At 37.3% G+C, this 16,997-nt stretch overlaps 3 protein-coding genes across 6 annotated transcripts in view; all 3 read right to left on the bottom strand.

The window, feature by feature from the left end:
* LOC115233627 (NF-kappa-B inhibitor cactus-like) overlaps positions 1–2,520 on the bottom strand; it is a 7,227-nt gene extending 4,707 nt beyond the window's left edge. For both annotated transcript variants that reach the window (XM_029804163.1, XM_029804164.1), the window contains exon 1: positions 1,407–2,520. In XM_029804163.1, coding sequence (XP_029660023.1) covers positions 1,407–1,921 — 515 coding nt within the window. In that variant the 5' untranslated portion in view covers positions 1,922–2,520. The remainder of the gene's footprint in view (positions 1–1,406) is intronic.
* A 2,576-nt stretch (positions 2,521–5,096) lies between these two features.
* LOC115233626 (NF-kappa-B inhibitor alpha-like) lies at positions 5,097–13,667 on the bottom strand. Its single transcript, XM_029804162.1, has 3 exons — positions 11,847–13,667; positions 9,677–10,029; positions 5,097–6,455 (listed from the first exon to the last, which is right to left on the bottom strand). Exons 1-3 carry the CDS (start codon positions 12,449–12,451, stop codon positions 6,034–6,036), a joined length of 1,380 nt encoding a protein of 459 aa, XP_029660022.1. The 5' UTR covers positions 12,452–13,667; the 3' UTR covers positions 5,097–6,033.
* Positions 13,668–15,041: 1,374 nt separating this feature from the next.
* LOC115233634 (DNA replication complex GINS protein PSF1-like) overlaps positions 15,042–16,997 on the bottom strand; it is an 8,760-nt gene continuing 6,804 nt past the window's right edge. For 2 of the 3 annotated variants that reach the window (XR_003883805.1, XM_029804176.1), the window contains one exon: positions 15,042–16,266. The gene's annotated coding sequence lies outside the window, so the exon portion shown is untranslated. The remainder of the gene's footprint in view (positions 16,267–16,997) is intronic. The other variant, XR_003883806.1, reaches the window with a different exon arrangement.

Raw genomic sequence — 16,997 nt, 5'->3', positions numbered from 1 at the left:
AATATATATGTATATGGTTCTTGTAATATGTTTATTTATTAATTCTTAAAACACACTATTTTTTTCGCTTTTTATTTATATCTCTTGTTCCATTAATACTCTCGCATTATATTTTCTTTGTATATGCATCAATTACTTAAATAGTTAAAGAATAATTAAAGAATGGTTAAAATCTCGTCTTTGTGCATATTTGATATTAAATTTTTTTAAATATAGGTTTAAATATAAAGAGATTTATATAATTTTATTTCTCTTTCTATTTGTATTACTGTATAACTTACAGTTTTATTCAGTTTTATTCTCTAGATTCTTAATAGAAGATGAAATTTTCGTTTTATTGAGCCGGTCATTGAGATTGAGCGATCTGTTGCACTTTAAATATGTGAATAAATCACTGGATTTACGTAAACGTTGACGCGTTGCGCATATTCACGCCTGAATCAACGGACTCGTGAATCAATACTCGTAAAAAAAAAGAAAAACAACAAGCAATAATGATATGAGATATTAGAGATAATTATTTCCTGGTCGATCAATTCACACTATTCAGAAACAAAACTTACACTCTCTTTCTTTCTCTCGCGTTTTTTAAAACAACATAAATCACAGGAATCTCTCATACGTAAAGATTTGAACAATGTATTTTCTTGGATTTCTTTTTATTTTGAAAATTGTATTAGAAGTTCTAAAAATATGATGTAATATTACTGTGCATTGTTAGATAATCGAAACAAATCGGAGTATGTGAATTTTATTTATCATTTGAGGAAATTATTTTTTGTTATTCTGATTTAATTAGTATATTAAGCTTTAAAAATAATGGCGGAGGAAATATTGGATAAAAATTAAAAGGAAAAGCTCCAAGAGCAAGTTCAAATCTTTCTGTGATTAATTTTAACGAAATAAAAATATAATTATATACATATAAAATGTCCTAAGTTACATTATTTTTAATAAGTTAATCTTTCAATTATTATGTTTGACTAGCAAAGATTGATTCTTGTGTATAAAAGCAAAAATCGTGCTACCAAAGTTATTCAGCGATTTACACTTTGTAAGGAAATTTTCTCTGAGTATCGCATTTCCATTTCCGATGTTACAGATTAAGGGCCACTTCGATCAAACTCCGATTAATTTAATTAATTATTGATTAAATTACAGGGCGATCAAAAGCAGAATTTTAAAATTTATATTATATTATATATGAATATTTTATATCGTTAGAAATTGTTATATTGCTCGTCCTGTAAGTTAATCAACGATTGAAATTAATCGGAGTTTGGTGGAAGTGGTCCTATTCCATTAATGCGGCGCGCTAAAAAGGAATAACATCAGCTGACGAGTAAATTCCCAATGGCTCCAAAATCAACGAGATTAATAAATATCGAAAGGAGACATTCACTCACGTGTCACCGTCTCCATCCTTGGAATAGAACTGCCAGAGATCCTTGTTGATCGTCGAGCACTGATCGTCACCCTGCTGATGTTGCTGTCCACGTGCACTGGCCGCGTCCACGTGTGACAGCTCGAGGATCTCTGGCACGGGCTGAATCGGCCCGCGGCTCAGGGTGAGCCGGTCCAGGTCATCGCTGAGCTCGACGTCCACGATACCGCTGTCGGCAGTCCTGATTGACTCCTTCGCAATCGTTATCGTCGGCGACGAGGATGCGATCGCTATTTCCGGCATCATTGATGCGACTCGCTGTTCCTGCTGCCCCTCGTCCTGTAGAGCCTCCGTGGGGGTCTGTCGTGGCTGCAACCCCGCGTCGCGGATCTCGCCGCTGCAAAACTGCACGTTGCCGACCGACAGGAATCCAGAATCGTCGTCAGCTGTCGCCAATCCACTGTCATCTCGCTGCGTCCTATCGTCCTCTCGCAAATGCTCCTCCATCCGAGCGGTCTTGCTCGGAGAATACCACATTTTGTCGGTAGTTCGAGATGAAGGGAACGTCCTCCACCAAGTATTTCACACTCGATCGGATCACTCGGCGACCAACTGTCACCCAAGGTTCCAAACGAAATGATATCTCTGACTTTTCGGAGACGAATCGAATCCTCCTCTGGCGTTTTTCTGGCTCTACTTATGAGGTCCCTTTTTTTTTTCCCTACGTCCGTCGTCTCTCTGCTCTTTCGCTCCGTATCGTTGACATGTTTGTATAGAAACCGTTCTTCTTCTTCTCGAGGGATATCCGTCCCGTATGTCCTGGAACACGGTACTATCCAAATCTGTCTCATACGACGTTCACTGCATCACGGAAGAGATTCGCCTTCCAACTGATCTTTGTCGAGAATGGGAAAAAGAAGGCGGCCTGGTCGGGTTTGTCGTTGCGAGCGCTGGTGAACCTCATCGTCTCGCGTCTCGAAACAAACTGATCGGTAGCGAGCGTATATGCGTGAGATACGTCGTCGCGATCACGTGACCAATCTCGACATGCCCGTAGTACGCACAGGGTCGTTTTTCGAAGGTCGTATATTTATCACGAATTTATCACGAAAGAGATTGCAATATTTATACAATGACCTCAGAAAATTAAAATAAATTTTCGATATAGGAGCGACCTCACGAAATTTTTTGAAACTCATATATTTTATGTATTTTGAGGCGTAGAAACCGAAAAAAATGTCCCTCTTGTTTCACTCTTTTTTTTTTATATTAAAAATATAAAATATAAAATTATAAAAATTTAAAATTGTATTTAAAATAGGACAATGTGGGCATCCTTCTTTTGTTAATGTGTTTATGTATTTATTTTAAATATTAATAGTTTTGTGAAAGTGAAAAGTAAACGTGTGAGCGGAAAAGAGGCGGAGACCCTCTAAAAAATTCTAACCTAATCCAAACCTACTTCCACTTTTTAAATTAAAGTTTGGTTTGGGTTAGGTTAGAATTTTTTCGGGCGGGGATGCAGGGGGAGGGGCTCGGCCCCTCCTAAATACATTTACTTTTACTTTAATCGCTCACACGTTTACTTTTCACAAAACAAAATTTAAAATAAACACATAAACACATTAACAAAAGATGCTATCCCCACATCGTTCTATTTTATCAATATAAAAAAACAGAGGAACAAGGGCGAAAATTTTTTCAATGGATTCGGTTTCTATGCCTCAAAATACATAAAATATGTGAGTTTGAAAAAATTTCATGAGGTCGCCCCTATATTGAAGATTTACCGAAATTAATATAGATTTCATGATTACTATTTCTCGTTTAATCAACAGAATTCCATATAAATTATTTATTTTAACATTTTGTATATCGTTTTTCCGCGAAGGGTCTAATGAAACCTCTTATCGTAGAGTTAAATTTGTACAGGACTCATTGTCAGATCTAACAGCGTCTGCTAGTGCTCACTCTAATGCACATGCGCGTGATTTGCTCTGACAGCCTCGAGCAGTAGTTCCAAGCTACAAGATCGCGCAAAGTAGGGATGGGAAAAACCCATCGGTCTCGGGCAGGGTCGGAAGGTATCGCTCTGATGCTTTCTACTTCCGTAATTTCGAGTAGCAAAATATATTGCATTATTTTAGGAACGACCGAAGAGTCTACTAAATTCTCGCAGAAATTTTATACAATGTTTGAGATAAAATAAAAGAAATATATAAGAAACGATGCGATTATATTACGGCAGAAACTATATTATAAGAAAGTAGACATTTATTCTTATAAGATATCAAATTTGAAAATATAAGAGATATGCACGTATATAAAACACACCGGAATTTTTCTCGAGAGCGAAGATGTGCGTCTCTCTCTCTCTCTCTCTCTTTCTCACGAGATATCATCGTATCTCGTCATTCAAGCATAATTTCATACACGATTATTGCGTTTATATGTTGGAGAACATATTCAAACGAAAGCCTACACGTTTCTCCAATATTTAAATATCCCTTCTTCTACAGATCAAGCCGCTTCAAGAAGAAACAAATACACCAACTTCTTGGAATGTCATTATACGAGGTTCAAAATAACACGCGGTCATCGCTTCCTGTTCTATATATTTGCTCGCGTTTTACGTTTCCAAAAATTCCGTTACGTTTATTATCAGTATCTTTTAAGATCAATCCTGTTAAATAAAGGAAGAGAAATTTTTCATTCTTGTATAAAACCCACGCAATCGAGCTTCCGTATCTTAAAATCATCGTAATATCATGTATATAATATTTTTATTCTACATATGTTGTCAAATGGCTAAAATTTGACATTGCTTTGACATTCCCATCCTTGAAATAATTTCAGACTAAAATCTTGTTATTTTCCATGTCACTATTCCCTGCCCTACGAAAAATTATTTATCTTTTTTTATCTTGCTAATTTTTCTACAAATGTAAAAAGAAGAAAGTTCTCAAGACCAGAAAAAAAGATAGTCGAATAGAGGATAACATTCAAAGGAAGAGATACTTAATAAAGGAAAAGGAGACCAAAGAAAGCATTAGAGAGAAAGAGAAAGAGAGTTTGTATAACATGTCTTTTTTTATTAAAAATAATTATAGACTATATATATATACATATATATACGAATATAACAATAATGATATCGTCTCATCGTTGCTGTTATATATATACCGTGACAATAACGTATATTCATGACTCTAACGGAAGATGTCTATGTACGAAGAGGTGAAAAAGATTAACTGTATCGATGGAAGCAATTACATACCACTATAATGAACATTGATCCGATTAACGTTCATCATCGATACGATGAATTATCGTATCGTTTTGGACCTTTTTTCGATACTTCTAATTATAAATATATTGTACAAGTCGCACATAAGAATGTGGATTTATTTCTCTCCGACTTAAAATGTATGTTGCCGACTACGTGTCAACTTTGCGTCTATTCTGTGAGATCTACGATCTCTGTAACAAGGATTTTTCTTTAAGAATATTCGCATATGTCGGACGCGGTTTGTGACACGTACTCCTCTATTTACAATCGTAAAATATTGTATTGGCTAAGCGCAAATATTCCATTCTCGCTTCGTTATTAACTGATACACATCTCGAGACCGACACACCTATTGTTCACAGATTCTACGGCCAATATCGTAAGAACACTTGCGTTAAAATATACATTGTCCTTTATATTTTATTTGTACAGCTTTTCTTGGAACACTCTGTACAACACTGGGAACACTGCTGCATGCCTATTGGCTTGCGAAGGATTACTGTAAGGGGAAAAGCGAACGACCGCTGGGACAGCTCGCGCTTACGTATTGTCGCTTCGTTCGTAATCGGATATTCGTTAGTGGTCGCGTATAAGTTCGTTTCTGAGATCTTCGATTTCGAACGTTACTCGTTCATCCCTCAACTTGCATATATTGCTGCCGATATCGACTTAAAAAGCGTACATAGTCTATAGTAGTAATACTTGTCGACTCAAGACATTTCTATGATCACGCATTATATACGTTATGTAACACACATTGAAGCTAATTTCGTTCCACTTGCTATTTTTTTAACTGACAATCCTTCTACTTTTCGTTATAAATCTTAATCCATCCAGCAGATTAAGACGTTATAGGGATGCGCTTCAAACATAGACACTGAGTTTATTTGTGCATTATATGCATTAAAAGCATTACCATGTCAAATTTTTATTTCCTTATCTATCAATTTTTATTTTAATTATTTGTCTTAACGTTTTTAATATTTAAGATGACGTCGTCCAGCGCGTCAAAACTTAAGCTACAAATTCCAGATGGCAATTATTCACTTAAATTCGTCCGTTAATTTCGTGAACTCATTGAAACTCAAGATACAACTTTATGCATGCTAATTTATATGTAAATGTGGAAGATAGAGAGACGCGACGTACTTTTATAATCTTTCTATGTAACAAATTTTATTCACTGTAATTGTGTCCATCTTAATTCGACTAATAAACTAAAATGATTTCGCAGACGCGATTCGAGACATCTTGGTGCGTATGCGCAGCATGCACTCTTTCTATCTTCTTTTCATCCGACTTTGTGCAGCACCCAAAACGTTCAATGAATTAATGAATAGATTACTGACCGATGAATAGTTTAGACTGTCACTCCGACCGTGTTTTGCGTCTTGACGATCGCGGGCAAATAATCCGCCGTCCACAATGACCTTTCCGTTTCCTCGTCCTCGCTGCTCTCGGAGTCCGATTCTGGCAGCGGTTCCGGTGCCGCGCCGTATCGTACCAGCTTCCTGCGAGCCTCCTTGGCGAACGCACTGTGAATGTCCAGGGTCAACTGATAGGCAGTCGTGCCGCGATACGTTCGCTCGTCCAGACACAACGTTCGTTGACACTCTGGCAGTAGGAGCTCAAACACCGGCCGACATTCGCGCTCCACCGCGAGATGAAGGGCCGTGTATCCCGCCAGACCCTCCTTCGCCTTGAGATCGGCGCCTAGACGCAACAGAAGTCGCACCAGATCCACGTGTCCGTTTGCGGCAGCCACGTGCAAGCACATCTCACCTGAAATCAATAAAAAGATCGTATCGATAAGTAACTGAAGATCTAGTGTATTTCCATTATAATATTCGAGATTGGAAAATCCCTACAAATGATATCTGATCGAATCAACTCCAGATTGATAAAAGAATCTAATGTCTAACATGATAGAGAAATATTTATCTGTCTTACATCACAACGAGATATGGCATTGACAAATATCGGACGAACAACATTTGGATCTAATTTTGTCGAATTTTCCGTCATCTCTCCTATGATGCGGACCAAGAGAAGTACATCGGAATGACCGAGTCACATGTCTCGACTCGTCGTGAGATATAGATAGAACTAGGAAGACATGATGAATCATATTGTCGTATCGGAGGTTTGGCCGGAGTCCCGCGATCCAAACTAGGCTCGCGCCCGATCAAAGTAACTGCTAAAATTAAGCGCGCCGCGTTACCAGTCGCATTGGCGGAATTTAACGACATAGCGTCTCGTGATTACATGACATACATCATACCGCGTCCATATAGCTTCACCTCCGACAAAGACACAAATAGCTTCCAATTGCAGATCGTTACGAGTACATATTTATAAACATAGTGGCGTACGAGGTATAAGTGTCGCTGCTTTATCGCATAAGAATCGTACACATTGTCATTGAAAGAGTCACTCGGCCTAATTAGAATTTCAGACAGTTTAGACGATACTTGACGTAACGTGACGTAAAAGAAATCGTTAAATCTTTTCGTGTAATACTTAAAATAGAGAATACGTGACTCGAGATTGCTGCAAGGGTTGATTGGGACTAGGCACGAAAGAGAATCGATTTTTTTTTCAATAGTATAAAAGTTCGAGGTAAGTCACTGGCGTCGACGCCGCTGTGGGGTTTCCCGACCGACCGAAAATATCACGTAGCACGCACAAATAGTCCTATAGGTATTTTTAAGTATCAAAAACATCTGGTCTCGCGCTCTCCTTGACGTCGCGTCGTATAATGTAACGCGTGCGCACATTACATACACGCACACACACATACAATATACAAATATAAGATAGTGGCGAATTCCATCGTATACGCGAAACATTCTTCGTCGCTCTTGTTTTGTTAAGCATACTTTACACGATCCTCTTTTTTTGTAAAATTAGACAATATATAAGAAATATATAAAAAATACAGAAATATAACGCTCATTTTTCGATAAAAAGTAATTTTGCATGTCATATTTTCATCGATAAATTTAATTGCAAAATGAAATCGCTGCTGCGGAAATAACAACTTTACTTTATCTAATTTCAGTTGGCTTGTAGATCGTTATCGCGGAATAATATTCGTCATTTATTTTCCACCGCTCATTTTATCAATTATCGCTTGTTTTGTACAAAATGTGGTTATTCAATCTTAAAAAACTAGAAATATATTTTCTTAGGAAATAAATGCTCTGAATTTGCGATTATTCCGAATGAATCATGCATTTCTCGATTGTGGAAACGGTACCGAGAACTTATTTTATTACTCATCAATCGATTTAGTGGTAAATCTAGACGAATAGGTGCGAATTAATCTAACGTATAGTCTTTTCGGCAAGTTCACAATTATTCAGTTAATCGCTCACAGTCCAGAATGATCGATTACGTTGCGTTTCGCACGTGCGTGAATATGTATGTATGTCCATGCGTTATCCGCGTCGTGCGAGCTTGCGGCGAAATAAAATGCCGATGACGCTATATATGGGATTTCCAAGTTTTTTAAAAAGTCAGCCAATATTTCGTGACGGATGATCATAGCTAGCTGGAACAATTTTCTCTTCTTTTATCTTCTATAACTTCCTTCTTTCTCTTACACTCACGCTTACACATACATAGAAGACAGATTTATAGTGCTTCCAGATCTCCTTAATTTTAATTTTTCTGCAAAATTTATATATACATTACAAATAATTGTAAATATTAATGGCAATCATTATATTAACACAGATAATAATAAATACATATTTATAAATAATATACTATTTCAGAAATTAACAACAAAATTTTATTAAGAGATTTAATTCAAGAAACAATTTTTTCTGTCAAATTTTATAGGAAATTTAATAGATTCGCGTGCGAGATCACAAATTTCAAAAATTAAAAAGGCATAAAGAAAATGTAAAGTTTTAGAGACAACTTGTGTCTTTATACTATGATATATTCGTTTTCACATTTTCAATTTTTTTTTCAAAAATTTTTACTTATGTTTTGTGACATATTAGCACAATGACTAGTCATTCTGACAAATCCCGTAAAGTCGCGGTTTTATCGCAAAACCTTTCGCCGAGGTCAATTGTTATGCTTTATCTGGACGCAAATTTTCGTCATAAAAGCAGGAATTCCCCGGGTTGAATACGAGTACGTGTATATATTTCTCGCCGTTATCGATTCGTGATCGTAAATGACAGTGTTATTATTGCTGTAAATCGGAGATCGAGAACATGCATATATTAAAAATATATCGAAAGAACATTGAACAAATTTCATCACGTGTAAAATTTGATGTTTCAGAAAAATGACCAGTCACCAAATATACAAGAACATTACGGATAAGGCAGCCGTATATTCATTATTGAGATATACATAATCCACAATAGAATGATCGTGAAACTTTTTAAATTCAAATTATCTTCATCAAATTATCATTTTTTTTTTTTTTTTTTTTTTTTTTTTGTTAAAGGAATATTTTCGAGATATTTCTGAGATGATGGAACTTTCAAACGTAAGCGCGAAGAACTTGTGACACTCGATGAAATCACAATAAATGCGTATAATTCTACGTGTTCATGGTCATAATATCATCGTCCGCGAGCCTTATATATGACTTATTCTATGCGATAAAAGCAGTTAAGATTTTCCACTGCCACCTCGGCCTTCTTTGTCTCCACCGTCACGGACGTGGATCATCTTTCCTTGCATCATAACGGTGATTAGCGGTCATTATATTACACGCTTCCAAATAATTATCATAATTGCAGGAAAAGTTGCAAGCGTGATTAAAATATTTAAAAAACAAGAAACAAGACAAATATGTCCTCGTTACACTTATTTAATATGCAAGAATGCCGTTCTCTCCATTCTAATAATTTTTCCTCAATTATTCGAATAATATTTTCTCACTGCGTTTTAGTCCTCTTATTTATTTTTTGTCGCAAATTAACATTATTTTTTCATAAAAAAAAAATCAATCAATAGTTATTGAGTATATTTACCGTTGTAGTTACGTTGCTCCAAATTTTGTGGTAAGGCGGGTACTTGCTGTCCAAGCGTCAGCTTATTCCTCTCCATCGGGTACAATGAATCCGTGAGAGCTTTAGCGCAAGCGAGATCTCCGCTCGCACAAGCCAGGTGTAGGGCTGTGTTTCCGCGGAAATTCCTCAGAGATGGATCCGCGCCTGCTAGGATTAGATGCCTGACGATCAGTGGTTGATGTGTCAACACTGCCAAATGTAGGGGCGATTGCCAGTCGTCGTTCATAGTGTCCAATAGGCACGGGTCAGGCGCCATTCTTATTAAACAGAGTGCAGCTTCCACAAAGCCTTGCACGATCGCGATATGCAATTGCCTGCAATTATAAATATATTATATAAGAATAAATCAAGTCTTGGGGGGGGGGAGGGAGTCTTGTAATATCATAAACTGGTCTTATTTATATTAGCATGCTTATTAATCCTTAACACTGGAGCATATTATTAATTAATTGATCTTCATAAAATTAATTATTTGATGATTCAATTAATCTCTCGATTCTATCACCATGTAATGTATTTAAAATATATTGTCTTATTTTCTTTCATTGTTGTATAAGTGTGAGACATCTCTCTTGTGGGATTCCTGTGTGCGTCACTCTACAATTTATCGTTGTTGTTGTTCATCTGAATTCTCGAAAGATGATACTTATCAAAGAATGAAACTCGTTTCATTGAATCGGTCAACGAGCTCAAGTCAAGTACTAAACACACGTCAAAGGTATACATATATAGGCCGTTCTACGCGAATGCCAATGTTGACGTTATGCATAATGACATTCCCGTTCAAATCAATGCACTCATACTACGCTCATTGAAAAAGAAAAAACCACTTGCAATAAGCCAAGATTAGAGATGACTATTTGCCAGATTAGATTCGACGTGGCGAAATCCGATTATACGGTGAATTTAAATATATATTATAATACAGAAACAAAACTTATGGTCTCTCTTTCTCTTTCATTACTTCTCAAGATTTATGGTAAAAAGTGCTCGCACGCGATTTGGATGTAAAGAATGCGAACTGCGTTCCTTTATATTTTTTATTCAATAAAATTATCCGAATTGTTTTGTTATTTCAAATTATGTTGAGTGATGAAACTTTTCAGCGTTGTTTTATATTCGATGAAAGCTACTATTTTCTTACGATAAAGTGATTATTACAATTTAAGAAAAAATTCAAACGCAAATATGAAGAAGATGATGTAAACATATCGACGGAAAGTGAGATAAATGTCTCTATTAACTTTATAAAAATGTAATTGAGATTTCTAGAAACTTCTCAAGAATTTATCTATGTGATTCTTGGAAACTTTTATTCGCAGGCTTGATCAAATAAATAGATGGAATTCATTATTACTCGAAAATTACTTGCTGCTTACTTTATTACTACTATTTGCTTTTAATCATTTCCCGTAAGTATTTATTAGGTTGTGCATAATTTATTAGTATCTGCATAATATGCATAATACACATTCGCCCCTGGACTGTTGACCGCGTTAGAGACCCTGGACCGGCAGATCAGGTGACACGTATCTGACCGCAATAAGCCGTTAACACGGTTAGAAGTTAACGGATCGATGACTTGTAAGATGTAGGCGATAAACGCAAGATGAAGAATCGTGTCGATAAATCGTGTCATAATAGTCGAAACATTTCGTGCAGTGCAAGAACTCGCGTTAAGCAATCTATCGCGATATTTCCTAAAAATATATTCTATAAGAAAAGTGCTGTTAGATTTTTCATTGCGGCTTTAGTTCCTGAGGTATTTTAATCGAAAGTTTATTAGACGTAAAACTCCGGATAAGCTACTTGGTAGCGCTACTGCCCCTGTACATAGGTAAAATCGTTGACAAGCTGGAAAGAATTTTTTTATATACTTGGCGTCGCGACGCTACCGCATCGCTTGATAGCGCTATTATTATTAATATGAAATCAATCTTGATTTGACATAAAAGCCTGTTCAAGTGATTCGTTCAACTTTAACATAAGCACAGAGGAGATGCAGCAAGTTAGTTATACCCCGATGTGTTAAAGGGGAATAATAGTAGTTGACATACATCATCCACGTGTCTACTCCAGCGAGTTAAAGGATTAACAAACATCGTCGATGAAATAAGAAACATTCACTAACGTGTCACCATCGTCGTCCTGCGTATAGTAGAGCTGCCAGGGTTCCTCGTTGCTCGTCTCCCTCTCATCGCTGTCCCGCTGGTGTTGCTCCAACAGCGATGCTTCATCGTGTTGCTGTTCGCTGCTGTCGTCCGGTTGCGTAAGGTTCGCGGTCACGGGTGACAGCTCGGGACTGGCCGACTCGGCCTGAATGAATTTGCCGTTCTTGGAGGCGAGCGCATTCAGGCTGACCTGCTTGAGGCTCAGCTGGCTCAGAGTGTCGGTGAGGTCGAGGTCCACGCCGCTGTCGATCGCCCTCATTGGCTCCTCCGCGATCGTCGTCGTCGATGATGTTGATGATGATGCGGTCGTCGTCACGACCGCTGGCGCGGGAGTCGGCGCCGCTCGCTGCTCCCCCTCCCCCTCCTCGCCGGGTTGCCCCCCCTGTTGCTGTAACCCCGAGTCGCGAATCTCGCCGCTGAACTGTAGATTGCCGCTCGACAGGAATCCGGAATCCACGTTGCCCTCCTCGTCGTCGTGGTCGTCGGAACGCCACCGCTTCTTCTCGTCCGCTGTAACACGTTCCTCCATCTGGGTGCTTCTGCCCTCGTGGGTGGGACGCCACATTTTCGGAGGACTCGAAAACGATACCGCTTATAAATTTTTTTAGAGGGAGAGAGAGCTCGCGCGAGAAATCGTCTACTGGACTCTCTTCCCCTTCTCTTATTTCACCTGGATATTTGCCCTAGATTGGCGACACAGTCTAATCGCGAAATAAGAAAGCTGCGATACCGCGACTTTCAATCGCTCGAATATAGACCTCAGCTTTTCGCGGCTTTTTCGTTTGTTTTTTTTTTTATCGCGCGTGATATCACCCCTCGATCGATCCTTACTCGACGTCCCCGACGTTCTCTTCCGCGTATATTCGGCCGCCCGAGAGAGAGAGAGAGAGAGATATATATATATATCCCCTTCTCCTCGAAACAGCTGTGCTCGCACTTTGGTCTTGTCCGTCGTCTATCTCCGTCCACTTTCGCTCCGCATCGCTCGCGTGTTGTCGACTAGGCTCTCTTCGATGTAATCTCCGTTTCGTGCACTACCTACTGGAGATTCCACGTTGATCTTCAGTCGCCAACAGACGGGAGAAAGCTCTCGCTCCGTTATCGTATCGTACACGAGCAATTTTCCTGACCGCGCACGAATTGTCAACGCACGCTACCTATCGTTCCGTATCTCGGAACATCTCAGAACGAACTGATGGACTGTAGAGAGAGCGACTCAATGTTGTCAGACAGACGTTTCTCGCGCATGCGCGACAAGCGACGTGCAGTGACGTATACGATTCCGATAAAAGTGAACAATTTTTCCGGATAATAATAAACGGCGAGAAATGGTTGTATCTTTTTTTTCGCGTTCTGTCACATTGCGTCATAATGTTTATCGATCTTTTTTAAAGCTCTTTAGTAATCACGATAATTAAATAATTTCCAACAATCGTCGGAAAAGAGAGCGGATCGAACGACACCCTCTTTTTCTACTCAACTAGATACAGACCTGGGATCGCGCTCGCATGCGATGCGCATGCGCGACAAAGATGGCTATTTAACAATATCTCTGGCGGTATAATTCCTAAGGCAGAGAGCGGAGTAGGGGCGGAAAAACCCATCAACCTCGGGCAGGGCCAGCTGTATGGCGTACAACCGAGACACGATGCGATTCTCATTTTACAGATAAAAACCGTTTTGATAAAATGTGTCGTTTTTTTTGTATCAGACGTTATGTCAATTTCGCTTCGGAAATTTTAGTTTCATATGGAAGGAGGCTCTCTATAAAATACTTTGATATCTAATCGAATTTTATTGTAATGATATTAATGTATGTAATAAAATCGCAGTGTATTAATAATGATATCTTTTTTATCGTAATGAATATATTTGCTTCAAAGAAGAAGAGAAGCGGTTAAATCCCGCGATTGACTTTTATTGCTGTTTATAAGAACCGCCTCCATACAATCGCGGATATTGCCAAACACACTCAAGCGTTTAAAGGAAATATCCGTTGAATATCTGTGCTTTGTTGTTGCATGAATAGGTTTTCACCACGGATGAATGAACTGCGAAGGAAAACCCAGCATAACGGAACACGTGTTTATTTAGAAATCCGCAGGAAACGCGAGGGTTTTCCTCTTGACCAATAATTTCGAATTAAATGTAATTTACGTTATTCTCTGTCAATAGAAAGCTCATTTAAAAGCACACTGGAAAAACCGATTAAAAAAGAAACAATTTTATATACATAGCGCTATTGAAAAAGTGTCTCTAAATAAAGTTCTCAAAAGCAATCTTAAAAAAGAAGAAAGAGAGAGAGAGAGAATTCTTATAATATTCAATATAATATAAGAAGATGAAAATCGTGCAAATTAGAAACTCACACATTTTGGTTCCTTATCATTTTATTTCGCTCACAAAGCTCGTCCTTAGAGCAAGTGGATTTTTCAATTTTGGCTTCCTCATAGAGAGTAAGCTTTGTCAACAAAATAAAAATATTATTCATGTAAAAAAATTTAGCCCGATATCTCAAAATTTGCGGAAGTTAGAGCGTGCACAGATATTTTTCAAAAAATTCAACATTTCATAAAAAATGAACCTGGCGTTCACCGATTCTCGCCAAATTCAATACCAACCACCTTTCAATGATACTCTATTTATTTAGAAAAATTTATCCCGATATCTCAAAATTTTCGGAGGTTGGAACTTGCAGACAATCCCTACATACATATATACATATATACATATAAACGGACATTTAAAAAAAAAATGTGATTTTTCGACGTTTTGAAACATTCTGAACACATTGGCATAGAAAACTGAAACAAAATTTTGTCACGAAAACAAAGCTTCTTCTATGAGGAAGCAAAAGTTGATTCTTTTGCGATTTTACATATAAAACTAGGCATTTTCACAATTTTCTCTTTAGACTATCCGAAATGTCATATTTTCAATCATTGGATCTGGACGAAGGGACGGACTATTAAGCGGAGAGGAGTAAAATCTGGCGTTTTTATAAATATCCTCGTCATTTTTTCGAAAAGTGAAACGTGCGGGAGGCTCATTTCGCGTTTCTCTTAAATCAATGCGCGCCTTTACATAATAGTATATTCCATCACGCGCGCGTATCTCTTTTTTTTTCTTATCCAGCATGACATTTCTTTCTTTCGTAGTAATTCCGGCGCGTTATCGCATCTCTCGCGATGACGGCAGATGCGCACGAGCGTGATTGTGGATTCTTATCGATACATATGTAACATCTGTGTCAAGTGTCATGGTAACTCTTTTAGAAACCTCAAAAATAGAGTGCTTTTCTCAAATAGTTCCAAGTCTGTTTTAATCGATGTGACTTGTTTGTATTGAAATCGAGTAATATTGCGAAATAAGACGCGCGTCTTTTATCTTACAAGGTAGATTATAAATTATCAGATGTAAAATTTCGCAATTTCTTGTCGATAAAGTTTTGCGGAACTGACGTGCACGGATTTTTGAACCAGATTATCTCTCATTCATTCTATAATCCTTTCGCGATAAATGAATCATCGGATTTTTCGACCTTTGTAAAGTCCGGAAAGACTTAGACTTTAATCTATTTCTTAGAAAAAGAAAAAAATATATAACGTAAAAGCTAGGCGGAATTTTAAAAAGCTAATTCTCTTATGCTGTTTGATGTATGATGCGCTTGGAATAAACAAAACTGGCAATTATAAACATTAATTGGAGAAACTACATGAAAATGTGATAGTAAATTTTATCATTATAGTCGTAAATTAAGAAATCATTATCGTTAAGTATACAAGCGTAATAATTGAATTTTATAATTATAATCAGAACTCGGTTAATTAGAAACATTAAATCAACTTTCTACGATCTTGTGCGCACGCATATCTTTATATTTAGCAGATTTCCATCTCTCTCTTACGGATCGACAGACCGACGCTAAGCGGGATTTACACGTTGATCGATGTAACTTTCGCATTTCTCGCCGCATGTGACAGTCGGGCTACTTTCTTCGTAGCACCTCTTGGTAAAAGTGGCTCGACGCGACGAACTCACCGGAAATTCCACCGGCATTTCCTATCTGAAACGGCCCCGCGACGATGCACGGCTGTAAACGTTCCATGGTCGTTACTGTTCGTATACCGGGAAATCGATTCGTCGCCGCCGAATATACGACCTCGATGCGTACAAAGGAGTTCACCACCGCAAAAATTCCGCATGGGTTTTCCCATTATTATTAAGGCCGCACAATAAACCGTTAAGACAATAAATCATTTGTTACCTATTACTTTTTAGTCAGCACAATCCAAATATGTATACGCGATCTTCTTTCCTTGAAAGACAAAACTGTTGAGATTCTTAAAATTTTTCTGTTACAAGCGTGTTGTATGATTGCTAAAATTGTAAAAACAAAACATTATTAAAATAATAATTTTTATTTGTGAAAATTTGTAGCAAATAAAAAGTAGTGTAATATTTTTGAAAAATATAATACATTTCTAGAATTTAATTTATTAATTAAAAAACTCCGAGTAGATTTTGTCAAAATATATCGATAAAACTTCCCCTGATTTTCCAATTTTCAACACTAACTCCATCCTAATTAATATCTAAATTCGATAACGTCTATTTGCACTTGTAGAGATTTATTTGCAAAAAATTCTTTGTTCTCAATCGCTTTTAATTCCAAAAACCAGGGTTGGAAAGTAACGCGTTACTTGTAACGCCGTTACTGTTACAGTTACTTTTTTTCGGTAACTGTAACGGTAACGGCGTTACAAATTTTGTTTGTAACGGAAAAAGTAACTTCGTTACATTTTTCGGTAACGAGTAACGAATTTAACAGTTACTTTTATCGTTACTTTTTTTAAATTTACTTGGTATAATTTTTATACAAAGGAAAATATTGATAAGAGTGTTGGAATGCAGCATTACATGAAAACTACTGAAAACTCATTTTGGTATCTTGTTTCTTTGTAAGACAATGTTTAAAAATTTTTAGTGTCTAATTTAATCTTGTATTTAAAAAAATTGTATGTAAAGTTATTGTTATATATAAAAAAACTAACGGAAATTGTAACGACTCGTTATTTTTTGAGTAACGGTAACGGTAACGAGTTACTTTT

This window comes from Formica exsecta, unplaced genomic scaffold (assembly GCF_003651465.1).
Source record: "Formica exsecta isolate Colony F162 unplaced genomic scaffold, ASM365146v1 scaffold18, whole genome shotgun sequence".
NCBI classification, from domain to species: domain Eukaryota; kingdom Metazoa; phylum Arthropoda; class Insecta; order Hymenoptera; family Formicidae; genus Formica; species Formica exsecta.
Note: the sequence above shows the minus strand (reverse complement) of the source record. Positions and strands in the feature narration are given on the sequence as shown.